A 26,480-nucleotide genomic window follows, 5' to 3' on the forward strand; every position below is an offset into this window, starting at 1 on the left:
TTCCCTCGTCTTCCGGCTGTTAAAAGGCAGGCGCGTCCAGCACGACGCAACACGACAGGCCCGAGAGGTGGAGAGTGGACGAGGACGATGAAAGACAAGGCAGCGGCGGGGCGGGACGGCCGGCGTCCTGCCAGAGCACGCCATGCCACACAAAGGCTGCAGTGTTTCCTCCGGCCACTTTGTCGGGATCACGGGGCGGATCCGTTTCCCGGGAGAGGGCTTCACGGAGAGGAGGCGCACCCGTTTATCCGAAAGATGAGCCGGGGGTCGTCCTCCCGGCCCACGCCGCGTCCCCACAGGAAGGTCCGATCGGACCGTCTCCAGGAGGCGGTCAGCTTGAGTGGATTTAAGGCCACTGCATTCAAATCCTTTGACCCGGTTTCAAACGTTTCCATTTTTATTAAACTTGTTTGAAATGTGGCTCAACCGTCTCCCCTAAATGGACAGATTACAAAGTGCTTTGTCATTATTCTCACCTTTAAAAAAAAATGTAGACGAAAGAAGTTTGAGCTTTTTATCTTGGTTGCAGTAATGAACTAATGTAGTCTGTTTCACAGCACTGAACAGCTGCGCTAATAAGCCAATGATGTGAAATTTGTAGCATTCATCTCCAGACTTGATCTCACGGGCTTGTTCCAGAGACACTACCATACCAGACCCAAGTCTCCTGGGAAATTTTTCCAAAATGACAGTTTATCGGCACCAAGACTTAATACGGTCCATCCTGCGTATCCAACCGCCTCATTATCAGTCTGGAGATTAAGGAACCAGGCAAATCCTGATACTAAAATCAATTAAACTGTGTGACAACCACAATGAGGCAAAGCAGTGGAGGATGTGCAGTTTCCTTGGCAACGGAGAGCGTGCTTGCAGCTCTGATGCTTGTCTAGTTCAGGTGTGCTCCCTCACCGGGACTGACCTCGCGGCTACGGGACGGATATCCTGAAGACAAAGCCTGACTGGCGGGATGAGTGTATCAGGACTGGATCGTCACTTGGAAACGGCCCTCTGCTCACGCATCAGTGATCACACAGGGCACGGCATGACGGCGCGATAAAGGCCAATAATAGGAGAACATGACCAGCGCACAGTAACTCTTCCATACAAGTAACAACTCCGCCCTCAAACTCCCAGCATGCCTATGGATGGAGGCTGCCGTGAAGACACGCGGGGTCGGATGTCCATGCGGATGCAGGGAGATGGTGGCGGGTGGGTGTGTGTACATGGAGCAGCAGCAGGAAGCGTGGGTGGAGAACATAGCTGAGGAGTGATGCGCTGGTGGTTGGCCCACACCACACACACACACACAGTGGAGATGAATGGGGCCCTTTCAGGTGAATCATGGATGCCCTCTTCTCCTCTGATGAGGCCCTTCATGCTCTCACACACACACACACACACACGGGAGACAGAAGCGCATTGTCCTGCACAGCAGCTCCATTTGACGGGTCCGGCTCCCTTTCATACTACTGCTCGTCAGATAAAGGTGTGTGAAGGGGCTTCTCCGCGAGACACCACGCCAAAACGGCTTCAAGGAAACAGGCTGCTTTCTATTTCAGCTGCCACAACAGCTCTTTAATATTCATTTTGCCTGAACGCAGGTGAAAACAAAATTCAAACAAACAAGAAAGAGAAATGGTTTAGATGACATTTTGTTTTACGTGAAGAACAGGGGGGAGTGTTTGTGGTCCCACAGACACCCTCACCCACAGTCCCTTCAGTGAGAGGGTCTAGGGCTCATGGAGCGGACCCTTGTGTCCGGTCACATCTGTCTCTAAATACCAAGAGTGCACAACATTGATCATGAACATGCCGGAGAGGGACAGTGGCACGACACCGTCGCCGTGAACATAAACACATCAGCTTCAGCAGGAGAGCTGCAGAGAACGCCCGCTTTTCCCTTCGCCGACCAGGAGAGATGAAGAGTGGCGATTGGAGACGGTGCTCAGAGCAGGAGACACCATCCCAGCACTCTTTCAGTGGGAGAGAGGCCGCTATCCTCTCACGTGGACCTCTAACTATGCCACAGCACTTGCCCGTGAGTGTGTGTGTGCTCCAGTATGGTATTGGGGGAGCACCGATTTGAAGGTTGGCTCAAGTCCAGGAGAAGCCTAAACTCACTGAACCCATGACATGGCAGAGGCTTAGAGAAGCCATTGTCTACAGGTTTGGCAGCAGTTTCTTCACACTGCCACAGTTGCAGTATGAGGTGGCTGATGGGGTGGGGGTGTGATTCTTCTGGCAGCTGCCTGAGCTGACACATAGACCAGTTATTTTACAGTTTGGTATGTCGCCACACGTGCTCAATGGAATGTCTTGACTCCAGAGGGGACAAAGGTCAGGTCGGCAGGAACCTTTCCTGAGCGTGACCTCAGCAGTAATGCTGTAATGCTCCGACAGGAAGGACGGGGAGATTTCCTTCTCTTGCCCTCACAGAGCCTTTCTAGGCCACCGTTGCCGTGTCTTGCTTATTAGGGGCGTGGACACAGATTCTCCGCACATACGATTTCTGTAGGAGCCGATTTGTGACAAAGCTGTGAAGAGAGAGACACAGTTAAGTCAATAAGCCACAAGAAAGCAGACATTGGCAGTCACGATCACCTCGATTTTAATTGTGCTCCTTTCTTTATTTCTTTATACAATAAACATTGTCGAAGAAGAAAAACTGCTTCACACAACAACTCGGCCACAGGCCAAAACAACAGGCCATGAAAATCTCCTCACTCACGAGATCTGGCTGCTTCTGCCCGGCTCTTATCTAGCTCCTGAAACTTTAAACAACTGGAGAGAGAAACATTGGAAGGAAAAGGCTAAACTTCAGCAAACATCATCTCTGATGTATCAGCTACATATAAGCAAGGTCACTGTGCTAAAAGGACAGCATGTACCCAAATGCATGAGGCTTAGCCAGGCGTGAGCAACAGCACAGTGGAATGTGGAACCAGTGGGGAGGGTTTGCAGAAACTCAATACACACATACATACACACAACTGAGAGTGTGTGTATACATTACATAGATTGTATTTCATTCACACACACCCCTACCTGATGGACCACTGTCCTCAATTTTTCATATCTGTATATATACACGTGTGCATGTCTATGTGTCTTTATGTGTATGTTTCTACAAACACTCAAAACATTTCAGCAGGAGTCATGGACCCCACACACACACACACACACACACACACACACACACACACACACACACACACACACACACACACAGGTGTGGGCATAAATGCACATACTTCCACCATGCTGCTCTATGGCTCAGCCATTTGTTGACCAGCCAGAGCAGATCTGATCAGACCAGACCACAGTTTACCAGACCGGACCGGACCGGACCGGACGGGCCTCTGCTGCAGGACCTCCCTCAGCCACCAGGAACACCCGTCTTTCAGGAGAGAAAAGCCTTCAACAATTCTCAAGACTAGAATAAGATTTGGGAGTAAGAATGGGAATGGGAGAGATTACTCAAGGTCAGAGGCCCCTCGCGTTTTCCTGGAATCAAATAAAAAGAGTATGCAAAAGTGCTTCACCTTGTTTTCCTTTCGTATTTTCCTTTCGTACAAACATATAACAGGGCAAATTCCACCCGCAACAGGGTGGCTGACTGTCCCACGATCATCCAAATCTCATTTCCCAGGAGAAAAATACAATGCATGATGTGTTAAACATGACACTACTCTGTTCATGCAATCTTCTTTATGAAGAAAAGACTTCCTTTTTCCCTGGTGACGCTTTAGCATCAGATACTTACACGGAAAGTCTGAACTCTGATTGGTGGAGACAAAGTTGCATATTGTGGTTGTTGGACGTAACAATTGGATGATTAAAGAGAAAACAGATGATGCTGTTGGATGAGGTGGATGAGAAGATTTAGTTGGAAACCTGCTGTAACCCACAGAAAGAACTAAATAAACACACTCCAGGTGCTTGTGTGTTTGGTTAACCTACAGCGCTAATCCCTTTAAGTTACAAAGAAAGCGTGTCACAATTACCAGAACAGGACCGCTGGACAGCTAACCGAACCGTACTGCCCAGCATGCCAGAAATAATAGTGAACATAACATGACTCAACATACTGTCTACCATCATCACAAAAGGTTCCTCAGCAGTCACCAGATGCAGTGATTACTACTGTCCTGAAGGGCCAGGCCTCCGTCCTGAAGGGCCAGGCCTCCGTCCTGAAGGGCCAGGCCTCGGTTAACTCCTAAGCCAGCCGTCCTCGAACGTCCCCCACTCGAACATCATGAACCAGCTTCTTCAAACGCAGTCTCAACTTTTCATAACTGCCTGGGCAGATTCTCCCTTTATACTTGTGTATTAGTTTATTCGCCAATATCTTTCGTATTTGTCCCTGTGACAGATATTTGGAGATGGCAGCCAAACCCAATATACCTCATCGGTCCACATAATTCTCTTTTGACCTGCCTGCTGCATTTGGTGAAGTTAGAAGGCCTGTATCTTCTTTTTACCTTTAACAGCTACAATGTATAATTCATATTATTCTTTAGTAGGGCATTAAGAAGTTAGAAAGAGATGAGGCATTGTACCAAGATAAACCAAATCTCTTTGATATCTTAGACTACCTGCTTTACCTCCACCATGCACACGTCTCACACCACCAGCAGTTCCTTGCAGCTCCTTTGCTTGGGCAAATCACAGCATGGTTTACCCTGGATCAGGTCCCACACAGACTCCAACCAACTGTTTACCAAGCATCACACCCCTCTCCACTCACAGCCAACATTCCTGCGAGGTGGGCAGAAGCTGTTCCACAGCTAATTCATCTCAAAATCATCATCATCATCGTCCCCTCTTTCACCAACAGGATTTGAGAGTTTAGTAACTGGGCTGGTTTTTGTAGCGTGCCAAGAACACCTAGCAGCAGTGCAGAAAAAATGTATGCATTCCATAGCACTTGCAAAGTTCTTAAGGCTTGTAAAAGAATGCTAGATAACAGGTGGTTATAAAGGACAGCCAGTCACAAGCCAGGCGTTAGATGTCTCTAGGACAGGCAGTGATGGCCTCAGGAATTTTAGCCTCCAATGATTACCGGGTGGCTGGGTAATCTCAGCTGGTACTTGATACGGGACGACTAGTCACACAACGCTGAGATTGAGCAGCGTCTGGATCCTGATTGGATGGACCTCGGTGTTCATATACATTTTTTGCAATCTGACGGACTTTCATTGTGGTGGCTAGTGGGGTTTCCAGAAGTGTCTACGGTTACGCCACCTGTCGCTGCCACTGACGGTGGGGGTGGGTGATTGAGGTCACAGATACGTGCCACCTGGAGTTTGGAGAAAGGAGGCCAATCTGATTAGCTCATGACACGTAGGCAAACACAGGGATTCCCTCCCCGCTCCTGCTGAGCTATGAGGCATTCGCCCGCTGCACACAGCCTGGCTACGCATTGAAAGCACAGAGAGCCATGCCAAAACAAACATGGCATGGTGCAAATATTTTGCCATGTCATACAGATCATGTGAACTCTAGGCCACGCCCTACACAGGACCGATACCTGACCCATAAAGCAAGAGGGAAAACAAAAACAGCAAGCTACTATAATAAACAAAAGATCAAATTATTACCCAGTCACAATCTATTCAAGCCAAGCGCTCAGCAAAAACCCGTTTAAATATCCGGCACCAATCGTGTCCAGCGATCTACCACACAACGCTACGGCCAAGTGACACAGCCCTTCGAGCTTCTGTTAGGTTACGTAGGAGAAGCGTCCTGACACCAGGTGAGGTCCGTCGTATACAGCTCCATAAAAGCTCTGCGGAAGGAGGTGTGAACCTAAGGAGTGATAGCGCAGCAGCTACCAGCCCTCTTTCAACTCATTGTTGTTGTACAGTGCACAAGTCACTTACTCTGCCACAGGCAACATTCCAGAGAGACAAGCGCTTTATTCTTAGCACGACTGCAACACTGATACCCCTTTTAGGCAGAGTATCAGAATGCAGTTCAAACAGTCACATGCCAAAGTTAGGCAGGGACGGACGTGGGGGGCAGGGTGGGGGCGGGATGAGCGGAGTGGGCGGGGTTTGGACGGTTGGGGTGACGGTTGGGGGGAGGTTGGGTGAATCCAGCAGTCAACACCAGGCTGCTCAGTTCAATAATGTAATATTCCTACCTGGTTTACTGGCCTAAATAGCAGATGGGTGCACTGGTTAACTGGACTATTCATCTGAGGTAACGGCAGAAAGTCAAACATAAAGCAATAAGGAGACACGATGCCTGGTTAAGAAGCACACAGGAGGAATGAGTTCAGAGCACACGGCAATCGCCTCAAAAAGCGACACCCAGAGCACTTACAATCAAACCCCTATAGAGACGATTCTGAACAAAACGACTACGCCAATTACACTGATGACGCAAAGCCAGGTCTCTCTTAGCACAAGAGCTTTTTAAAAGTGATTATTCAGCATGACGGACACATGTACAAGACTGGAGCAACTGCTTGGCGGGGAGGTCACATGGTGCGGTGTGTGTGTGTGTGTGTGTGTGTGTGTGTAGTGCTGAAACAGCATCTGGAGCCACTCTCTTGGCCTAAATAAAGAGCCTGCCGGTCCCTCCCATCTGAAAGCACACTCAGGCGTGGAAGAGTGGAGCATCTGTGACAAAGACCTGGGATAAGAGCTAATTACTGCAATACCACTCCCATCCACCGTGAGCAGACCACTTCAACCCTGCGCCTACCTCAAGAAATGAATCAGCGGGCTGGACGTATCCTAGCAACATCCAAGCCATCATTATGCATATTCAGCATCCGAACAAAGCTAAGAGAAATAAGCTATATGTAAATGATTTGATCACACACACACACACACACACACACACACACACACACACACACGGTGTCTTCTCATGCTTCTGAGAGGTCCAGAAAATGAGGAGAGCTGTCTGTCTAAACACAAGACCCTTTATCAATGTGGGGGGATTCTACAGAAATGCAGTATTACTGGTGTAAGAACGGAATGTTCCAGTGACACCCTCCTAACTGTGTTCATTCCCAGTCCCACTGCCTGTGGTTCTGACTGGGCCTCGCCTCTCAGCATGGAAGATAAGGCATTCCAAGAAAAGAGAAAGAGGATTCACAGAGAGACTTTGTAATGCTACAGCGAGCTGAAGAGTGCCATTCATAGGAATTCACTGGGCAGAGTGAGTCAGCGCCACAAGCAAAGAGTCCATGACCCACAATGGAAAGTCGTGTGAACCGTTATTTAGCTTCGGCACAATTATGAAAAGCAGCTCTAACAAAGAGGCTTGTGATCTTGGCCCGTGCACGCTCAGAAGCACGTGAGGATCACAACTGCCTGCACAACCCATCATCTCATTGCCTGTTCGGTTTTTAAACGGACCTGCACAAATGCGCCTCCGTAATGCATGTTAAGGAGGACGGGAGCCAAGCGCAAAGGCTTCTGGGAACACAACCCACCTCATCCAGGGAGGACACGGCAGCCGGCCGGGCTGAATAAGGTCACCCTGCCCCTCCAACAGGCCCGTGGCGTAAACAGCACAGCGAGCAGGAGGAGACACACGCAGCCTTGAATGAAGCAGCAAGTGCTACCTGGATTTAACGAGCTGCCATTACAAATGACCTAATTACTATTTAAAACAGCCGACATGCCGTTTAAAATGAAGGAACTTCTTAAGTAAGCACCAGGACGAGTTTTCCAAAGACGTTAACAAGGAATGTATAGTTTTTCCAGTCAAATCATTACGAGGACTGTATTACCAATGAAGCTTTACACAGAAAACCCATCAGATGATGCTTGAAGCGTTTGGCATCAAATCAGTTCCAACTTTCTTCTGCCAAGACGATGACAACAGCTCTATAGCAAATCCCTCAATCTCTGCTCACCTACCCAGTGCTGGCCCTAATTTACAGTAATCCCGCTAGTGCATTACAGCTAATGATGGGCGACATTAATGCCTCATCTGAAGCCGCAGGACTCACAGGGGAGTGGCGAGACATGCCGCGGGCGAGAGAAGGCCGTACCGTGATTGGCCCACACACCCAGACACACCCAGATGAAAGGTTGTGGTTGGTCAGGAGAACAATGAAGCCAGACTCAGGACGAGAGGAGGACGAGAGGAGCCAGAGGAGCCTGCCAAAGCCCTGGAGGATGGTTCACGCCCACACACACACACACACACACTGACTTCTCATCTCTCTCTTACTATTTACCTACTATGCATTTTGAGAATCACTTTTTGAACTGATATTTATGGGATGAGACAATTGTGGGGGCATGTCCAATAATTAATAAGTAAACATTTCTTTCTACCAATGGGAAGAGTGATCTGTATCTGTATCCTAACTAGTGAGAACAACACTGAATTAGAAGGTATGTCTTATAAGTAAGAGTTCATAAATAATCAGAAATTCATTCAGAACTAAATGAGAAAGCACAAAATGAAATCAAAAGCTCAGAGAGTCGAACCGAAAAGATCAGAGACCTGCCAACCAAAGTAGATGTAGTAATACCAGGGAGCAACTCATCGGCTTGTTCACTTCACACCTTGCACACCTTTCCTTTTACGAAGCTTCTTCACTTCTTTGCTTATCAGTATCACGGTGCACCCATATGACGAACGATCGCCTCCGTGCCAACGTTCGCACAGAGCCAAGGATCCTCCAAACATTGCACCATGCCAAAAGGTTGGCTGGCTCGAGGCCTCTCCACGCGCATTCCTCATCACTGTGATTCATTTCAGCACATAAAAGACAGCACCATCAAAGCTACCGCACTGGCACTGGACCAGGACAGGAGAGCCTTCGGGAAGAATATTCTCCATTGTTAACATAAATAGCCTCCAAGCAACTTTACAGCTTTGCGAAGAAATTTAAAATAAGCAGCACAGGCCACGGTGCCTGCAGTGCCTGTGGTCGGACGGGATGTTTGCAGCAGAGTGTAGCTGACGAGTTGCCCTGAAAGTGGGGTAGTCAAGCGATGGCAAGGTGCTTGAACTAAAGGCCTAAATGTGTGCTGCAATCTCACCTACGAGAAGCTGCAGAAGTGCAGGAAGTGATCACGGACTCTCGGCAAGTGCAGAAACGGGGGGGCAAGGGAAAAGCTAGGGAAAAGCTACTGAGCACAGCGAACAAGAACCGGCCTTGCAAGAACCCGAAACATGAGAATGAGTGAAAATCCTCCCACGCGGCTCACTCGTGATGCGGAGCTCGGCATACTTCCGACTGACATCACACCCACCTGCGTGCGCATGTGCCGTGTGTAGACTCTGTCAGCACACCGGCAGACGGGGTGTCTGATGGGTCACCCGGAGCACGCGTGAGCAGCACACAGCCCTCCGTGAGGCCGCACCCCTCCGTGAGGCCGCGTTAATCAGTAAAGGTCCGATACGCAATCTCGCTCTTCAAACAATTACGGCTGATCCTCTCCACTTGAAAACAACTCAATTATGCCAGAGTTGATCATTAAATGCAGTGCTTAAATATTACCTTTTCTAAAAAGGCATGGAATTATATCAGAAGTTCACTAGTGTTATTCTTGTATTCAGCATCAACTTCTAATGTCAACAATATTGTGGTCATTGGCTCCCCTTCAGTAAACAACATGCATTAGGTTTTTGAAAAACAAATACACCTAGGATTGCCTCTTTCAACAGCTCCTTTGGAAGGGAAAGAGATTTAAGCAGTTCTAATGTATCTGCAAGCGCTATCAAAACAGGACCGCATGTTTATAAGTGCTACGTGGAATTTCCGGCATCGGTGGCATGGCAACGCGGCATTAGAGCTTTGAAACTGCGCGGCATAGAATGTCCCGCAATCGTTAGGACTACGCGTCATGGAAACGAAAACCAGAGTGAAGACTGAGGAAATCACAAGTGTTAAATCCCAGTATGCACACAACAAGGCCTGTGCAGGGTGTTTGAACTGTAAAGACAAACATTCCACAAGGCTCGGTACGAGCGGCGGGATTGTCCCGAAACTATCGGGCTAATGCTTCTGCACACAGCGGTCCTCACACAAGCTAATGGCGGGTTCCTTTAATCCCAGCGCAGCTGAATTTAACTGCAGAGACGGTGTCTGCAGAGCAGCTGCCTTCTGTAATCTGTTTGGAAACAGTCACTCCTACAGTACCAGGCACCAGCGAGTGCGGGATTCCTGTCGCGGGCTGTGGCTGGGATGGGTTACGCACCCCTAAGGGGGCGTGTAGCGGCGCCAAGGATCACACCTGGCAACCAGCCTTTAAGATCTAACCACACTAACGCTGCTGCACCTGGAAATCAGCCTAGACGACTCGTGCGTTTGCCGACAACGCGCTGACCGCACTCTTCGGAAGAATTTACAAAGACTGTGACGCGGGACTACGCAGGCAAGCAGAGAAGGCCGACGTGGCTCCCTACCTCCAACACGGGTCCGGCTCCGAGAATGATCTGCTCCACGCCGCTGGCGAAGCCCTTCTGGCTCAGCGCCGTGAGGTGGTGTATGAGGAAGTTGGTGCTCTGGGTCTTGCCCGAGCCGCTCTCGCCGGAGATGACAACACACTGGTTCTGGCCGCGCTGCAGCATGGCGTGGTAGGCGACGTCGGCCACGGCGTAGATGTGCGGCTCCAGCTTACCCAGCTGGTGGTTGTCGTACATCTTGACGTACTTGGGGTTGTAGATGGGCAGGAACTTGAAGGGGTTGATGACGATGAGGATGCTGCCCACGTAGGTGTAGATCTTCTCCTGCTTGAAGCGCCCACGCAGGTTGTCCAGCAGGGTCTTCTCGTTGAGGTCCGGCAGGCCGCACAGGTCGTCGTGGTCCTTGGGCGGAGGCTGCGGGAGGAGGCCCCGCTCCACCAGGCGCCTCCGTTCCTCCGTCACGTGAAGCCAGCGTTGCAGGTTGCCGTAGTGGATGGACCCGTCCACGTTCTTCTCGCGCAGCAGGAAGCGGTAGTCCTCGCCGCCCGAGCGGTTCTCCAGCGCCACGCGCGGCCACAGCATCATGCGCTGGGCGGGGCAGTCGGTGGGGTTGAGGATCCACTCCTCGCCGCCGAACTCCTTCACCTCGGCAAGCACGTAGCATTTCGTCCGGTCCAGACGCAGCCGCTCGATGATCTGCTCGATGGCCTCGGCCGCCGTCGTGTTCTTGCGGGCGGCGACCGGGCAGTAGATGGTGCCCTCGGCGATGACCCCAGGGTAGATGCGCAGGGTGAACTCGGTCTCCTCGAAGCGTCGTCTCCCCCCAACATCATGAACACTCATATTGGAACTACAGTTCCCATCAGCACTCGGTGCACATGCTTCAGCAGCCCTGGAGCCCGCTTCAAGACATCACCACTGCCAGAGGAAAGAGACACAGAAGACAATAAACACAGGGTTGAGTAGGACATACAAAGGCCTGAGAAGGACAAAAGGTAGATTTTTACCTACCCATCTACAGTCATTCATATGTTAATCATTCATTAATTTCCTACTTCATAATGGAACAAACGAACCAATGAAGATGAAGCGCGCTGCTTTGTGAGAGATAAAAACTGACTCGTAATGCAGCGTCTCTTAACAACCTCAAATGGGCAGACTGGGGCTCTGAGCCCACACTGGGCTGCTATTGGTTTTCCACAGAGCACAGCGAATCAGCCGGCTGCTCAGATAAGCAGCTGCGCCTCCTTCAGCAGATGCAGTGTAACCCGATTCAGAGTTGCGCGCTAATAAAGGCTGAGAACAAGGACCCCAAATGGGACAATTCATTTAAAACGAAAAGAATCAAACTGTGTGGAAATGAACAACAAATTCTCTAAAACTTAAAGGAGTACTGCTACTTCATAAAATGATTTTAAAAAATGGAATTACAAATCACATCTCCCCCTTTTCTTCATGAGAGAAAATTGGTCGAAATCATTTATTGAAATAAACACTAGGATTATAGGAAATGCTGTTACATTTAAAATGTCGGGGGGGGGGGGGGGGGTGAATTAGGTGCACAAGTAGGCCTAGTGCTCAAACAGAGCAGCTTGGCCACGCCTCGGGAGAGCACTGCCCTAGTTATTTGCTCTTGTGAGGTCACGGCAGTCTGGTGTGCAGGTGCCCATCCCTCATTGCAGGAAGGTCGTGGAGCTGAGGAAGACAGGCAAACAGGGTCACGGCAGAGCTGGGTCAGACGGCCACGCCCTCTGAGCCCACTCTGACTAGGCCACGCCTTCTCTGGCTGAGGTAACACAGACTTCTGATTTTCGACCACAAAGCGATCAGGTTACTGCAGCAAAGGTGGGCTTTCACTCTGAAATAGGACGCCTACAATAACTTCAGACATGGAAACACAAACTGTTATTAATCTGAAGATGAGAAATTCATCAGGAAAGAGCACCTCAAAAAACTGTAACCAAAATATAACTTATTATAGCCCATGGATTGTTCATATATTTTCTTTTATGAAAAATACTTATTGGTGCCACAATTTCCTTAGTGTGCACATGTGTTCTAGTTTAAAAGAGAGCAAAAATCAATACTGGCAAATGACACCAGGGAGCAGAAGGATGAAGCTAGCCAATCAGCTCTTCTCATTTCTGCCAGCCTATCCCTTACTGCCCAGACGCATTACACAATGCATGATCTCACACACACACACACACACACACACACACACACACACACACACACACACACACACACACACACACACACACACACACAGCTTAAGGATCTAGGGTCCAGAGCACTGCCCTCTGCTGAGCTCCTGCAGGATTTGGGGGCTGTAAGCAGATGGCCAGCATTCCACTTAAAGGATGGCGGGAGATTTGGAGGAGGAGGGTGCGGTGTCGCCCCATCGGGACGATCGGCCCCTGCCCCGCTGCCTTGCAGGTGGCCCCTGAAGGCCCCTCCTCTCCTAAGGAACTGGCTGGAAGAAAGCGAACATGACGCACTGCATGAACTCAAGAGCTCGAGAACGGGGAATTCGGTTCTCTCAAAACACAAGTCGGGCAACATCGCCGGCATTCCAGGCGCCCTCACAAACGACGGACTTGGCATCCGTCTGTGCGCGCCTTCCCTTTTGGAGCGGTTGTGCATGTGCACGCCGCGAAAGTGCCGCGGTGTGCAACACGCCCGTGTTACCAAATTACCCTTATCTGGCACCGGGACAAAAAGCCCATTAGCGCTACGCCTGAATGGGTGAGCGGTGATGTCATGGTGCCGTAGGGCAGGCGGCGGAGAAGGATGGAGCAAACGCTCCCGGGGAGCTGATAAGGCGGGAGGAGGCGCGTCCCGCTACTCCGACACCCACACGTAGGCCCCAGAGGGAAAACTCCCACCGGCCTCCCCACGGCCTGCGAGAAATGACTTACTTCCCCCGACAGCGAGAGACAGGAGGTTCATTCAAGCAGCGTCTGGGGCTCGATGAGTGCCACGCAGGGAGTCAATTAGTGAAACGGGGCCATTGTTCCTGTATCCATCATGCGAGATCCTTCACAGTCTATCTGCCTCCAGTGCCCTCGGCCCAAACCTCTTCTGAACAGCTCTGCCTAATTATAGACAATAGACACTCTGTTGGAAAAGCAGGGTACGAGTCCTCACCATGGAACCACAGAACCAGACCCTCCGCCACGAGGCCGAACAATATCTTGTTTGTAAATCATTATTTCAATATTGGCCTTGCAGTACAGAACGCTGCAACGTACCCTGTAATGAGTGGCAGCATTTGAACACTGTGTGTTTGCGCAAATCTCAAGACGTTCAACGCGAGCGTTCTGAAAGTGTTGGGATGAAGAAACCCATTTCCCATTCCCAACGGATCACAAAACATACATAATTTATGTATTAAATATTCACTAATGCAGTTTTATGCGAGGCACATAACAACTGGCGGAATAATACCAGACCATGTCGTCAGGCTGCAGATTTTGCTTGAAGTTTGAAGCCATGCTTGGACCACCTCCACAGAAATGAAGGGGCTTGAATTTGAGCTTAAGGTGTATTGGAGAAGCAGGTATCCCTGACACTACATATCTTAGCTCCTTCCCTGTATGATCAACGGTCCAGAAGCCACTGCACCTACTCAATGAGGCTTGGGAGACCCTCAAAAATAAACAAACTACCATAGCAAAAATGGCATCTTGAGGAACTCGAATAAAAAAACAGATAGCTTAAATTATTTGTCGAGAAAATAAAATGTTTATATTGCATTAGAATATGTTTTCACTACATATGCACTACACACCAATACTCCACTGTATTGTAAAGCCTTCTAGCTGGATGGCTAGCAGAGACCTGGAGTGGGCAAGGCCCTCCTCATCCTCAGGGGACAAAGTCAGGGAGCACGAGGAGGGGCGGGGGGGTGTGGGGGGGTCTGGGGGAGGAGCGTCCCGGTGGCGGGGCCCTGAGATAGCGCAGGCCTGCAGGATGAGATAACTGCACAGATAAGTTTTGGCCGGCAGCTGCACCTCCGGTTGTTCTGGGCCGGGGGGTGGGGGGGGTGGGGTTGGGGTTGGGAGGCAGCTGAGAGGGCATACCGGTCCAGGCCCCCCCGGATAAACTCCCGCCCCACAGTTGGCTACCTAATTACAGGCCAGAGCCAGCTTCGCCCAGACAGACGTGCTGGAGATCGCCCCGGGATCCCCGAGTGCACAGCGAGCGCCGTCCGGGCCTTAAAGCCACTTTTGCGAGCGGCGCCAATGACCTTCCCAGACAGACGAATGAGGAGAGTCAGTCAGGTTCTCCAACACGCCAGTCAGGTTACAAAGGAAGACGTTTGATAGCCAAAGGAGCTTGGAGAAGGCCATGAACCAAAAACACCCGTACACAGAGCCCACAACAAGAATTATATCATACATAACCACACAGTTCACCGTTCCATAAAGAGCCACAACTACAGACAGACACGCAGTGAGACGAGGAAGAGCAGGAGCCATGAGAAATGGCGATGCCGACCGGTGTCATTCCACAGCCCGACCAACGGGAGATGTTTGCGCTGATTATTACAGATGGTGTCGTGTTTCAAAGGCCCATGGGTCAGGGCTGTTAATGAAGAACAAGAAATTTCCTGCGGCGAACATGAAAAACAAAACCCGTTTCCGCAAGCCTCACATTATATACGTTCTACGTTTCTTACGTCTCGACCAGTGCGGCCTTTGTCCCGAGAGGCAAAAAAAACACGACATGAAGCAAAGGAAAGGAATTAAACACTTCAGATGTTTGTCTCACAGTGTGGCTTGATTACATGTAAACTAAGAGTGAGACTGTCGGTAGGGAGGATTAAGACGGCGAGTATCTAGAGAGGATCAGATAATGCAATCCAGTCTGAGGAGTGAAAAGCATGTTTTTGAGAAGAGTGTCTGGAAGAGGCCTCGTCAGAAGTGCTAGTACACACAGGAAGTGAATCCCTTGAGTAAGGCTCGAATGCCATGCAACCGGCTATCAAATGCGTGCACATGCACCAACTGGAGTGTGGTTAGAAATGTTTATGGTCTCGCAAGAGTTTGAAAGACCTCAGATAAGATTCACATGCATCTCAATCTTCCTTTCTGCCTAACTGGCTAGGTCTCTGCCGTTTTTGGCGAGGCCTGCTGCATGTAGGTGTGATTCATAGCGATTTTTCTGCGCGTTTGCCAGTGACATTTCACTTTGCGTGACGCCGCCACCAGGGCTCTTGCAGGGACGTCCGCTCTGCAGGCAACCGGGAAACAATCTCACCGTTTGGCCCTCAGCCAATCACAGCCAGTTGTTCAGAGAGTTCGACCAGTGTCCTGCTCGGAGGCACCGAACGAGTCCTGCTCTCCTGCTCTCGGTCCTCTACCTCTCCCCCCTCTCTTATGTAGGCAGCGGTTTCTGCTCACATGCTCAGTGCATGAGTGGCAGTGTGGGCGGGGCTTGAGGGCTGGGGAGGGGTCCAAGATCAGGACGGGGGGGGGGGGGGGGGGGGGTAGATTTCAGGGTCTGTCTAAAGTCAGTCAGCAGCGTGTCGGAGAAGCACATACAGCAGCGAGACTCGCGCGGCCCACCCTGTAAGGGGTGAAACGGGGAGGGAGGAGGGGCTAGTGACATCACTGCTCACTGTACCTCCCCTCACCAGCGTTGCAGCTTTACAGGCTGCAGTGCTGACTTAACCACCCCCACCCCCCACCCCCCATGGCTGGACCATTAGCGAGCGGCGCTTATGAAAAGCCCTTTGTGGGATATTCCCAAGTCATGGAGCACACCCAGCTCTCCTGACGTGCCTGGCCCTCCAGGACTACTGCGTCACAAGAAGCCCATTCTCCACGGAGCGGCACTGCCAAGTCCTGCGACGGAGAACCCAACCCCCCCTTCGACGCTCGTGTCCTGGGAACATTTTACGAAGAGCCAAAGACATTTGGTCTTTTCTGCCCCAGAGGGACAACTGCGAAACTGCCCACTGTGCAGACTGCCCAAGATCAGCAAAAAGAATGTATTAGAACAACGTGAAAAACGAGATTCATAAAACAAGTTGATAATAGCATGACTAACACGGCTAAATACAAGACATGCGTGAACTGATGCAGTAAGACTAATAATAATGCACATTACATCCATAAAGAGAACGCCGTCCTAGTGGTGGTCACATGACCCGAGGACCTGTCTGTTCACCATTAGCCTAAAATCTCCCCTGGGTGAGGAGACAACAGCTGAGTTAAGGGAGTATTATTTATTGATACCTTTATGACACATGAACGAGGAGCACAACCACAGCTTCGTCCTGCATGTCCTGCTTCCAGCAGGAAACCGGGCGTGTTTTCCATCACCGATGCTGACATATAAAACGGCTCTAGCGCTGGAAAGATGCTTTCAAATTAATTAAACGTAGAAATAAAAGCCATCTGTTCAGGAAACGTGTGGCCTACAAACAAGGGTCACGCTGAAAGAGTCGGACGTGGGCCGTGGAACACGGTGGCCCGAAGCGAGCCTCCGTCACCCTCATAAAAGACTGAGCAGAACGCAGACTCATTACATGTCACCCGAGACCACGCCGAGGACCAGAATCAAACTCAAGTGAATGAGTCACCCAGCCTTCTCCAGGTCTCAAACTCAAACGATCCCTGCACCACAGAAGTGAACGGTCTGACGAGAATACTTTTTAAAATCAGCTAAAAATAAATATTAAAAAAAAAAAAAAAAAAAAAAGCTGGACCACCAGAATGGGACAAATATGCAAACAAACAAACAAGGCCTCGCAGTGTAACTACTGTAATGCAGTGAAACTCGTAGTGTTTTGTTGACATGTCCCACTAGAAAGCCATTTAACCGCACCACCGAGACAATGCCGGGGGGGGCAGCGTGGAGGGTTGAGGGTTCGGAGCGTAGCCACATTCCGCTAACACCTCGGCGTGCGCTTAGTTGGGGCTGGCATCCATCCAGCCTGGGCGCCGGTTCTACCGCTCGCCACGCTCTGCGTTGTAATTAAGGAGGAGCGTGGGGACCGAGGGCGGAGCCCTTGCTCTGTGCATAAAAGGAAACCACAGGCTGGCGTGCCGAGCACAGAGCTAAACGCTGGAAGCAGTGACTAACGAAGTTGTCGAAACTCCATCAAGGTTCCCCAGTGAAGTCCACAGGCCTGAGGTGCTGACGTTGAAGGCCTCCCTGCCATGACCCTTAGAGCTGAACTACAGAGTAGTACAGGTGCAGAATAAAAATAATTAATTCATAGGACTGCTTATCTGAATGTCCAAACAACCACCAGCAAGGATGCTGAAACATTTCCAAATCTTGACCCTGGACATGCTGGTTTGTGCTCAGCCAGTAAAAACACGAGTGCTATTTGGACTGACATCTTTCTGGTGGCTACACTAGTATTTCTCTTTAATGGAGCCAAGAAAATTGTAAGAAAAATAAAATTCTCCAGTATTATAGATAAAAAAAACATGGCACAACGGAGCATCACCTAGACTGCAAAATGCATTTAAAAGTCCAGTGTTCCTGCCCTTGAGATCCAGGGAGGAATGTTGTATTATACCAAAGGAATTCACAGCACATCTGCGAGTTCATGCAGCAGTCCTGTGTTTGTCTGCAGAAGGAAAAGGCCTCACGAAATGCACCTACGCACGAAGACGGCTCTGCCTAAAGTGACGCTTTTATGGCCTCGTAAATGGTCTCTAAGAATAACGCCCGGGACTTTTCACAATGACAAGTCAAGACACAGTGCCAGGAGAAAGTTATCAAGTGTGATTCTCAAAAAAAAATTGAACAAAATAAAGAGAACAAATTGAACTAGGGTTAAAGTTACGGTTATGCATTGTTAATATTGTGTGGTATTGTAAACTAAAGTGCTTTGCTTTGACTGCAACACTTTAAAGTTGGTCAGTTAGGTAGTCACCTCTCCAAAACAACGCTGCTGTTCGAGTCCAAACTCTGGTTCCTGAGTGGAGCTGCTATTATTACCCAGGCTGCCCAGGGAAAGTGGTGCAGACAGGGCAGGGGCAGTCAGAGTCATCTGCCCCCGTCTGTGGTGGGGCATTTTTCCCACCCCTGCAGGGACGCACCCACTGCCTGGACAATGACCCCAGCAAGGGCGAAACCGGAAACATGACTAAAAGCTTCTCCACAACCAAAATAAATCACCAGACTCTGGCATTTCCGGGTTAGGCAACTTTATTTAGAGTGGTACACCTTAAACTGTCCTGCTTCAGTTTAAAATATAAAAACCATATTAACCCTCCACACCATGAAGAAGAAAAAAAGGCGTGGCATCATAAATCCAAATCATAATCACACATTATGTCCCCACAACACACTCCTATAAGACAGACCTATTAGTGCAGATTGCACAACAGACTGCTAATGAACGATCACTGCCTGAGCACGGTAAGCTGTGAAGCTTACGCTGTTGATCGCAAGTGTCTCAGTGTTACTGCTTCACAATCACTGCCCATCAGGGCCGACCGCCAAACCCTCCCGCAGCAGAGCAGAATCGGACCAGCCAGCTGCCGGACCAGTTGACCCAGCGTCTCCCCGCGGTCGCCTAAAGGGGCATCTTGAATTGTGGTGCCGAGGGTTCAAATAGCTTGAGATCAACTGCGAGAGAAAGGCCACCCTGCCAAAGGTCTCATGTTCTCGCTAGGGGGCAAGAGTGAGACCGAGGACTTGAAGATTGCCGTTTTTTGAGGTCTACACCATCAATCTGCTATATCTGAAACCACTGGAGAGAAGCAGATGTTTCCAAACGATGCCACTGTTTTTGTCTTGCTCCCCCCAGGGGGTGAACCTCTCTGAACGTGAGGTCACAGGCTCGTGTTATATGAGCCAATCCACAGTACATGACAGTAGGCTCACATACAAAAAAGCCAGAGAAATCAAACCCAACATTTGAATATGAAAAAGAATGAATGGAGCATGACATTCATATTTAGGTGGCGTTTGAAGACTGTAACCAATGCCATGAACACTACGACATGCTGATCAAAACAGCTTTCCAATGCATCAACAAAAGGAGGCCAGATGCATTGTGCGTGAGGTCATTATTATTGTAACAATATTTATAAAACCTAAACTGCTGACCACATGGGTAGTTCAAAAACAATCTATACATCATAGCACTCAACAAGACATTCAGAAAGGTCCCCCGAGATAGTTTTGAAACTGGTCAGTGTCTGACTTCAATGAATCAAAGTGCCTGGTGGTTGGGACTGGGTCAAAATTTCATCAAATGATATTGCCGATTCTAGATTTCTCCAGCTAACATCCTTCCTTTAATAGCAAAACATGCCATAAATCCAGGTAAATCATAACAGAACTAACAGAGAGCAGACTGGCATCTTTTCCACCTGTCCATCACACTGCTGGAATCCAGGGACCGTACCCTAATTCAGTGGTCTCATCCCTGCCTCTCTAATATATGGCCGAGGTGGCGGGGCATCTCTCGCTATCTGGAGCTTTCTGCAGCTCTAATGGACTCAACGAAAAGAGGACAGGAAGGGGTAAAGCAGTTTTCTTCTGGTCTTAGCGGAGACTTCAGAGTGGAGCAATAAAACAAAGTGGAGAGCACTTCCTCGACCGGGCAGAGGACGCAGGGGGGCGGGGCCACTACCTGCTCCTGTTCTCTATCAGAGGATGCAGGGGGGCGGGGCCACTACCTGCTCCTGTTCTCTATCAGAGGATGCAGGGGGGCGGGGCCACTACCTGCTCCTGTTCTCCATCAGAGGACGCAGGGGGGCGGGGCCACTACCTGCTCCTGGTCTCCATCAGCATGGAGGGTCACAGAAGCCCAGCTCTGCTCCTCCAAGCCATGCCGTATTTTTAGTCCAGTGACCTAGACAACGGCCCCTTAAACCGCCACGCTCTGCTTTCACAATGCTTCATCCACGCCCGTTCTTCTGGTACACATTAATCAGACCTACTTACCCACTTAGGCAAGAGATGCACTGAATTCAGATTAGTCAAAAAAAAAAATGGAATATATAAAAAGTTTGAATTTTTAGGGAGTTCTAAAACTGTTCTACTGTGACACGCAAGACAGCAGATTTATCAACATGGGTAACACCTGCAGTATCTAAACATTACTGTAGCACATACGAGCAACACAAATTATGCCCCGAATTCATTTCTTTGAATCACAAAGAGAAAACTAAAGAGTTATCGGTCCCCGTTGCTTAGACTTTTAAACTCGAGTTATCAGATTTCTCCCCAAAAACTAGGAGCGTGTACTGCCACAGTTTGTCCTAATGTCCCTGCGGAGATGAGAGGCATCACAGCAAACAGCTGTCTGAGGCAAACACAGATGAAAAGCATGGGACACTAATTGATTTACCAGATCCTGTAATTCACAGCCTGATTGAAGCTGGACAAAAGACTGACACAAAAAAGACAAGTGACGCAAACCCCATGGGAAACTGATAAAGACCCTACATCGTAATTGCATGTGAGAGCATTCTTTGGACTACACGTTGAAGGATTACCGACATCCTTCCCTGACTCAAATAGCCATATGACTACCACGGTTCGGATTAGCGCTTGACCAATACACTGGCCGATTAAATGTCACTCCAAGATAACAGCCGTCAGATGAAATTTACTGCACTGCACATCATCTGATGTTTGGGTTTTTTGTTTACCTGTGGATGTTCAGTTTAGATCAGACAGAGCACAGTTCAACTTAAGCAAACCAAAACAAAACGGACATAAATAAATGCTCATTTAAGGTCATCAAATGTGTGACTCAGTTGTTACTAATATTATTAATAATTTAAATTAAGTTAGGAATAATACTGAATTATATAAATTACAATAAAAATGACTGATTTCAGATTTATTATACTGTCTGCTCTCTAAATATCATCAGCTGCTGAGAAACCCATATCGGTCGACCACAAGCTCTGGTAGCAAACATCACTGCTACAGCCAGAGTTCAGGGATGGGAGAGCTCAGAGGAGAACGGCTGAGAAACAGAGTTGCATTTCAAAGGGGCACAAGCTTTTGAAGGATATACAATGAATACTACGAATCAGGCAAGTTCAGGTCATCAAAGGAGTACTGTCTTTGGTAAAAGCCGGACGTGCGAGATTCTCACTTCTGTGTGCAAATGAAGACCACCTGCCAGCTCAAACAGGAAATTAAAATGTTTACCTGGAATTGTATCAAACAAGAGGACTAGACAAAAATGTACATACAAATTCGTGGTGAGGGAAAACACACAATGTGTTCAAAGTTACCCTGTAGCACGCAAATTAACAATTTAGATATACGATGTAAAATCAAGAGGACGTAATGCCAACAACACATTTAGATTCAGTACGCCTCATTTTTTTAGAACCTTGATTTCTGAGATAAACATTTTGTGTGAAGTAGCACTGAACCTCTTTATAAGGAAATCTGCTCATGTAAGCCCAGCACAGTCCTGCCCATTAGCTTTGAAGTTGGATCCTGAACAGCAGCATGTTTGATCAAACCTTCCAGCACTTACACAAAGTGTTTGGAACACTTTTAATATAAAGAAAATGTTAATATGAGCTGGATTAAACTTCAGCTACAAAGCAACTGGACCTACGCTGGTGTATGGTGCGGCTAAACACGGCGGTGTGGTCAGATGGCACAGGCCCGATGGCGAGGCGCCTGCTGAAGGGCTGGCCGACACCAAACCCCCAGGAGCTCACCCTGCGGGGCACTTCCTCTCTGTGCAGGAAGCGGAGGCTCATTCGTTTATTCCTGCACCATCTAAATATTTGACGCCATTTCAAAAGCCAGGGAATATTATGAATCGATTCTTTTTTTTTTGCTGTGTTTACACTGCCCCCCTGGTTTGACCCGATTCCACATTCTCTGGTGTGTCGAAGCCAGGCCGGACATGCACGGAGCAGCTCTCGGGGTGGTTCTTCGGTCAGATGTCGGGAAGCCCAGCTGTCGGGCTGATGTCAGCACCTTACACCGGGCCTCCCAAGCCAGCCCAACAGCTGAAGCACACCAGCAGGATTCTTCCGAAGCCACTCTCTTCACCTGGTGCGGGTCTAGTGAGAGAGACCGGCACCAGCGTGGTAGAACAGTGGTCCATTCTTTCATTACACGCACACAGCCAGCCTAGATCACACTGGATCATGTGGGCCAGGACACACAGTATGAGTCTGGAATGAAAGTCATCTTACACAGTATGAGCCAAATGTACATTTGTTCCTGTCAAACAAACTTTGCACCAAATAAGGCATCAAACTCACTAAGCCTTGGGATTAAAAGAAAACTTGCAAAGCATTTTAATAGCATTTTTAAAATCCAGAATTAGGCCAGCATTGAGCTCACTTGCACATAGCGCAAAAAATTCAATTATTTAAGCTAGACGCCACAGGGTCACCAGATAAAACTGCAGCCGGACCGGATGACTGGGCACATTTGGCACATCTTTGCAGCATTACCCTGCAGTCAGATGCACCCAACGCATCTTCCAAGAAAATAAAGAATCGACTGACCTCTTCTAAATAATACATCATCCCTTCCGCCCTGGACATCGGTCACAAAATCAGTTTAAGCCACCAAACAGCATTAGATCGTCAGCAGTTAAGACGTGTGGTCTTTCAAAATGTTCAAGAAATCTTAATATTCTTATTTCACAAGTTTGAGTCGTTAGGTTACACCCTTCATGGCAACCTTGTTACCTGTTGACAAAATGAAAACTAACCCGTAAAACAATATTTAAAATACAATGTTATTTTGTTATGAAACAACATGCTGTCCAAACAAAATAAGAAAGAAATACGAATCAATTCTCTAAAAGCAAAAATAGTGCGGGGATGAACTGAACTATTAAAATGCATCGTGTCAGAGCAAATTCAGTCACTGAGAAATTAAAGTTTATCTGTCCCTCTCGTCATTTGCACGACTAAATCATTTTTTCAACACAGTAAACTATTATTACTATCATCACATACCTTTTAGAATAGAAAATGATCCAAATCTGAGTAAGTGCAGGCGGTCCTGGTTCCGGACAGAGAGACCAGCTTGCGCCCGACACAAGCTCACCAGTGCGCTGTTAAATATCCCAACGTACGAGATTTTCCTCCGTTCCTCTCAAATTGCCCTTCGCACGAACTTCCTTGTGGCAAAATGTTCATGACACTGAGCCATTTTGATTCACCATGTGAAATTATAAGGATTTTCTACAGCTTCAATATCGCGAGCTTCTTTCCTCCCGGGACTCGTCGGGTGAAACTCCTGCTTTCTGTTTTTTTTCTCTACTAATCAGTGCTGCTTCTCATTTCAGCGTAGTCGCGCGCTGCGCGTGCTCGCGACTTCTCCTCGCGTCCACGAGGGGCGGAGTTAACTCGTGGCGGTGGGCCGAGGTCTTTTAAAGAAGCCTACGGTTATTGGTCGAGGTACTGCAGCGGCCCAATCATTGTCGGGGACGTCAAAAGGGGGGTGTGAACACGAGGAGGAAACTTCCGCCCCGCACTGCTGTCGTAAAAAACTGCCTGCGCGCAAATTGTTTTGTACGACAACTGCTTTGCGATACTGGCGCTGGTCTGTCACTATTGCACTGAAAGGTTGCCGCTATGACGGCCCAAATTGGTAAAACGTCTGTTCACAAGGTAATATATATTGATTATGATTCAGATAAATGCGTTTAGATATCTATTTTGTTGACATTTATGTTCGTGTCCTGCCAAAACGTTAACTGCAGTAACGGTAGGTTAGCCAGGCTAGCTGGCATGCTAGCAACGCATTGCAGCAAAAGTGCAAAATCTTTTAGTAAACTTCCTCTTACTGCACTGGATGGACTGGAACTTATCTTGTTATTAATATCTATGTTTACCTTTTTTATTCCATAAAGTGATGTGATTTGATATGTTACATTTCATGTACTAGTGAGCCGCTTCCTTCGTGACGGAACCAAGCTTTGAAATGGACCCAGTCGTGCTTAGTTATCAGGACAGCCTGCTGAGGCGCTCGGACGTGTCCCTCCTGGACGGACCTTACTGGCTCAACGACCAGGTGATCGGGTTCGCTTTTGAGTACTTTGCTGCAGACCGCTTCAAGAGCCTGGGCGAAACTGTATGCTTCATTAGCCCTGAGGTCACCCAGTTCATCAAGTATGCGTCCTGTGAAGAGGAACTGTCCCTGTTCCTGGAGCCACTGAGACTTGCGTCCCGTCGCTGGGTCTTCCTGGCGGTCAACGACAACTCCAACCAGACGGCCGGCGGCTCCCACTGGAGCCTGCTCCTCTATCAGCGCCACACGGGCCACTTCTCTCACTATGACTCTCAGAGCGGAGGCAATTCCTTGCACGCACAGCGCATCGCTGCCAAGCTGGAGACTTTCTTAGGCGCTGGCACCAAAGTGCCCTTCGTGGAGGAAGCGTGTCCTTCTCAGCAGAACAGCTATGACTGTGGCATGTACGTCATCTGCAACGCAGAAGCTCTCTGTGAGAGTGCTCGGCGAGGGAGCCACGCTCACCTCCCTGCCCAGACAATCACACCTACTTACATCACAAGGAAGCGGACAGAGTGGCACTCCCTCATCCAAAGACTTGCTAAGGACTGAATTGCTAGCTGCTAACCCCCCCCCCCCCCTCTCATTTGGGTAATGAGCAATGTCAGAACTTGCAGTAATAATTTGATCATACTACTGCACAGGAGTAGCAACAACAGTTGGAGGTTTATAGCATGCATTAATCAGAGGAGACAGTCTGCCTAACTCATCTCAACACAAAAGCAGTGCACTTATATTCATACGTCCATGAGAGGATGGAGACCTATGGTTAAAATAGTCAGCTAACAGCACAATAACTTGGACTGTGAACGTAGGCGACTGAAGATGAGCAGATTAAAGAAGTGTGTCCATTTCTGTGATGTGTTAAAATGAATGTGACGCTTGTTTACAAGATTTTTGCTCAGGGTTATTTTAAGAGAATGTAAGAGAACACAGTCTATGTTGAGAAACAGTGGTCTGTACTGTTTGAATCAAAGTTCATCAGTTCCTTGTGAACACTCCGTGCTTAATGTGTGAGCTGAAGTGCTAGTTGCAATGCGGAAGAAATTTTCCGCTGCCAAAAACGTGTGCATCTGTTATCTTAAACTTCAGAGTATAAGCCTAAAATTGTAATTTTATTTTTCTGTAGAGTACATTGCATTGATGCTCTGAGCAGACAAAATGCTTTCTGACTTCACACCAGCAAATGCATGACCTTTTGTACTTTTGGTTGTTCTCATCAACGCACCATTTCTCAAAATAAAGTATCAGTTGCATGGAAGGAAACCAAAGATTGTGCCATTGACAAAACCATAGTAATAACAATTTATGATTCCATTATTCATGCTAATTGCAAGCTGCAACTCTACAGTCTGAAATGGTGTTTAGATGGACAGCATAAATAATGGAAGAAAAAATGTCTGATTAACAGTGGAATGATTAATATTGGAGTTTACAGTGGCCAGGTTTAGGATTTGAGAAGTTTTGGGTGTCTGAAAGAGAACCTGCTCAGTAAGACTGAGGGATTTGAAACAAATCAATGGCCCAGAGCAGAGATGCATATTCTGTTTCAAAGCCTGCAGCAAGTGAAGGTCAGTGGAAGCAGGGATTCTTCCATCAGGCCTGACCTTCTACTTGGACACAGTGAGTGAGGGAAGATTACTGTGTCAGCAGTGTGGTGCTGAGAATTCACGCTGACACTGACCAGGCCCCTCAGCTCAGTGTGGGCAACATTCTGCAGATACCTCACACTCACCATTACCTGAGATGGAATATCAGCATTTCCAGGTAATGGCCGGTTAATAAATCGCAACGTGGCACCACGTTAGTTGGGCGAGGATAGTTGAACAGGATAATTAACACTAGGAAGAAGAGTTGAACAGTTGAAAAAACAATAACGACTATTAGCTTTAATTACAGTCCTCCTGGATTTACAGTGTAACATGCAGTTAGATGCTGCAGTACCCCCAACCCCCCCACACAAGGAGCACCCTGCGGCTTCACAGGTGTTTCACATTATTTCTTTGAAGGAGCACCGACCCTCTTTCTTTGCTGTCAGCCCGGGACTCCCCCATACACATCCTCTCAAGCTGTACTGTAATATGCTGCAGATCCCCCTGAAG

The 26,480-nt window shown here is 48.5% G+C and overlaps 2 protein-coding genes across 16 annotated transcripts in view; one reads left to right on the forward strand and one right to left on the reverse strand.

Annotated features, from left to right (window-relative positions):
* myo9aa (myosin IXAa) overlaps positions 1-23,692 on the reverse strand; it is a 63,928-nt gene extending 40,236 nt beyond the window's left edge. For 11 of the 15 annotated variants that reach the window (XM_077023746.1, XM_077023744.1, XM_077023753.1 and 8 more), the window contains exons 1-2: positions 23,322-23,684; positions 10,387-11,304 (exon numbers count right to left, since the gene is read on the reverse strand). In XM_077023746.1, the coding sequence (XP_076879861.1) occupies positions 10,387-11,229 (843 nt within the window). In that variant the 5' untranslated portion in view covers positions 11,230-11,304; positions 23,322-23,684. Of the gene's footprint in view, positions 1-10,386; positions 11,305-23,321 lie in introns of those variants that run through there. The other 4 variants (XM_077023747.1, XM_077023745.1, XM_077023740.1 and 1 more) reach the window with 3 other exon arrangements.
* Positions 23,693-23,824: 132 nt separating this feature from the next.
* senp8 (SUMO peptidase family member, NEDD8 specific) lies at positions 23,825-25,669 on the forward strand. The gene is made up of 2 exons (XM_077023756.1): positions 23,825-23,978; positions 24,256-25,669. Exon 2 carries the CDS (start codon positions 24,292-24,294, stop codon positions 24,928-24,930), a length of 639 nt encoding a protein of 212 aa, XP_076879871.1. The 5' UTR covers positions 23,825-23,978; positions 24,256-24,291; the 3' UTR covers positions 24,931-25,669.
* Positions 25,670-26,480: the final 811 nt, after the last annotated feature.

This window comes from Brachyhypopomus gauderio, chromosome 12 (assembly GCF_052324685.1).
Source record: "Brachyhypopomus gauderio isolate BG-103 chromosome 12, BGAUD_0.2, whole genome shotgun sequence".
Classification (NCBI taxonomy): domain Eukaryota; kingdom Metazoa; phylum Chordata; class Actinopteri; order Gymnotiformes; family Hypopomidae; genus Brachyhypopomus; species Brachyhypopomus gauderio.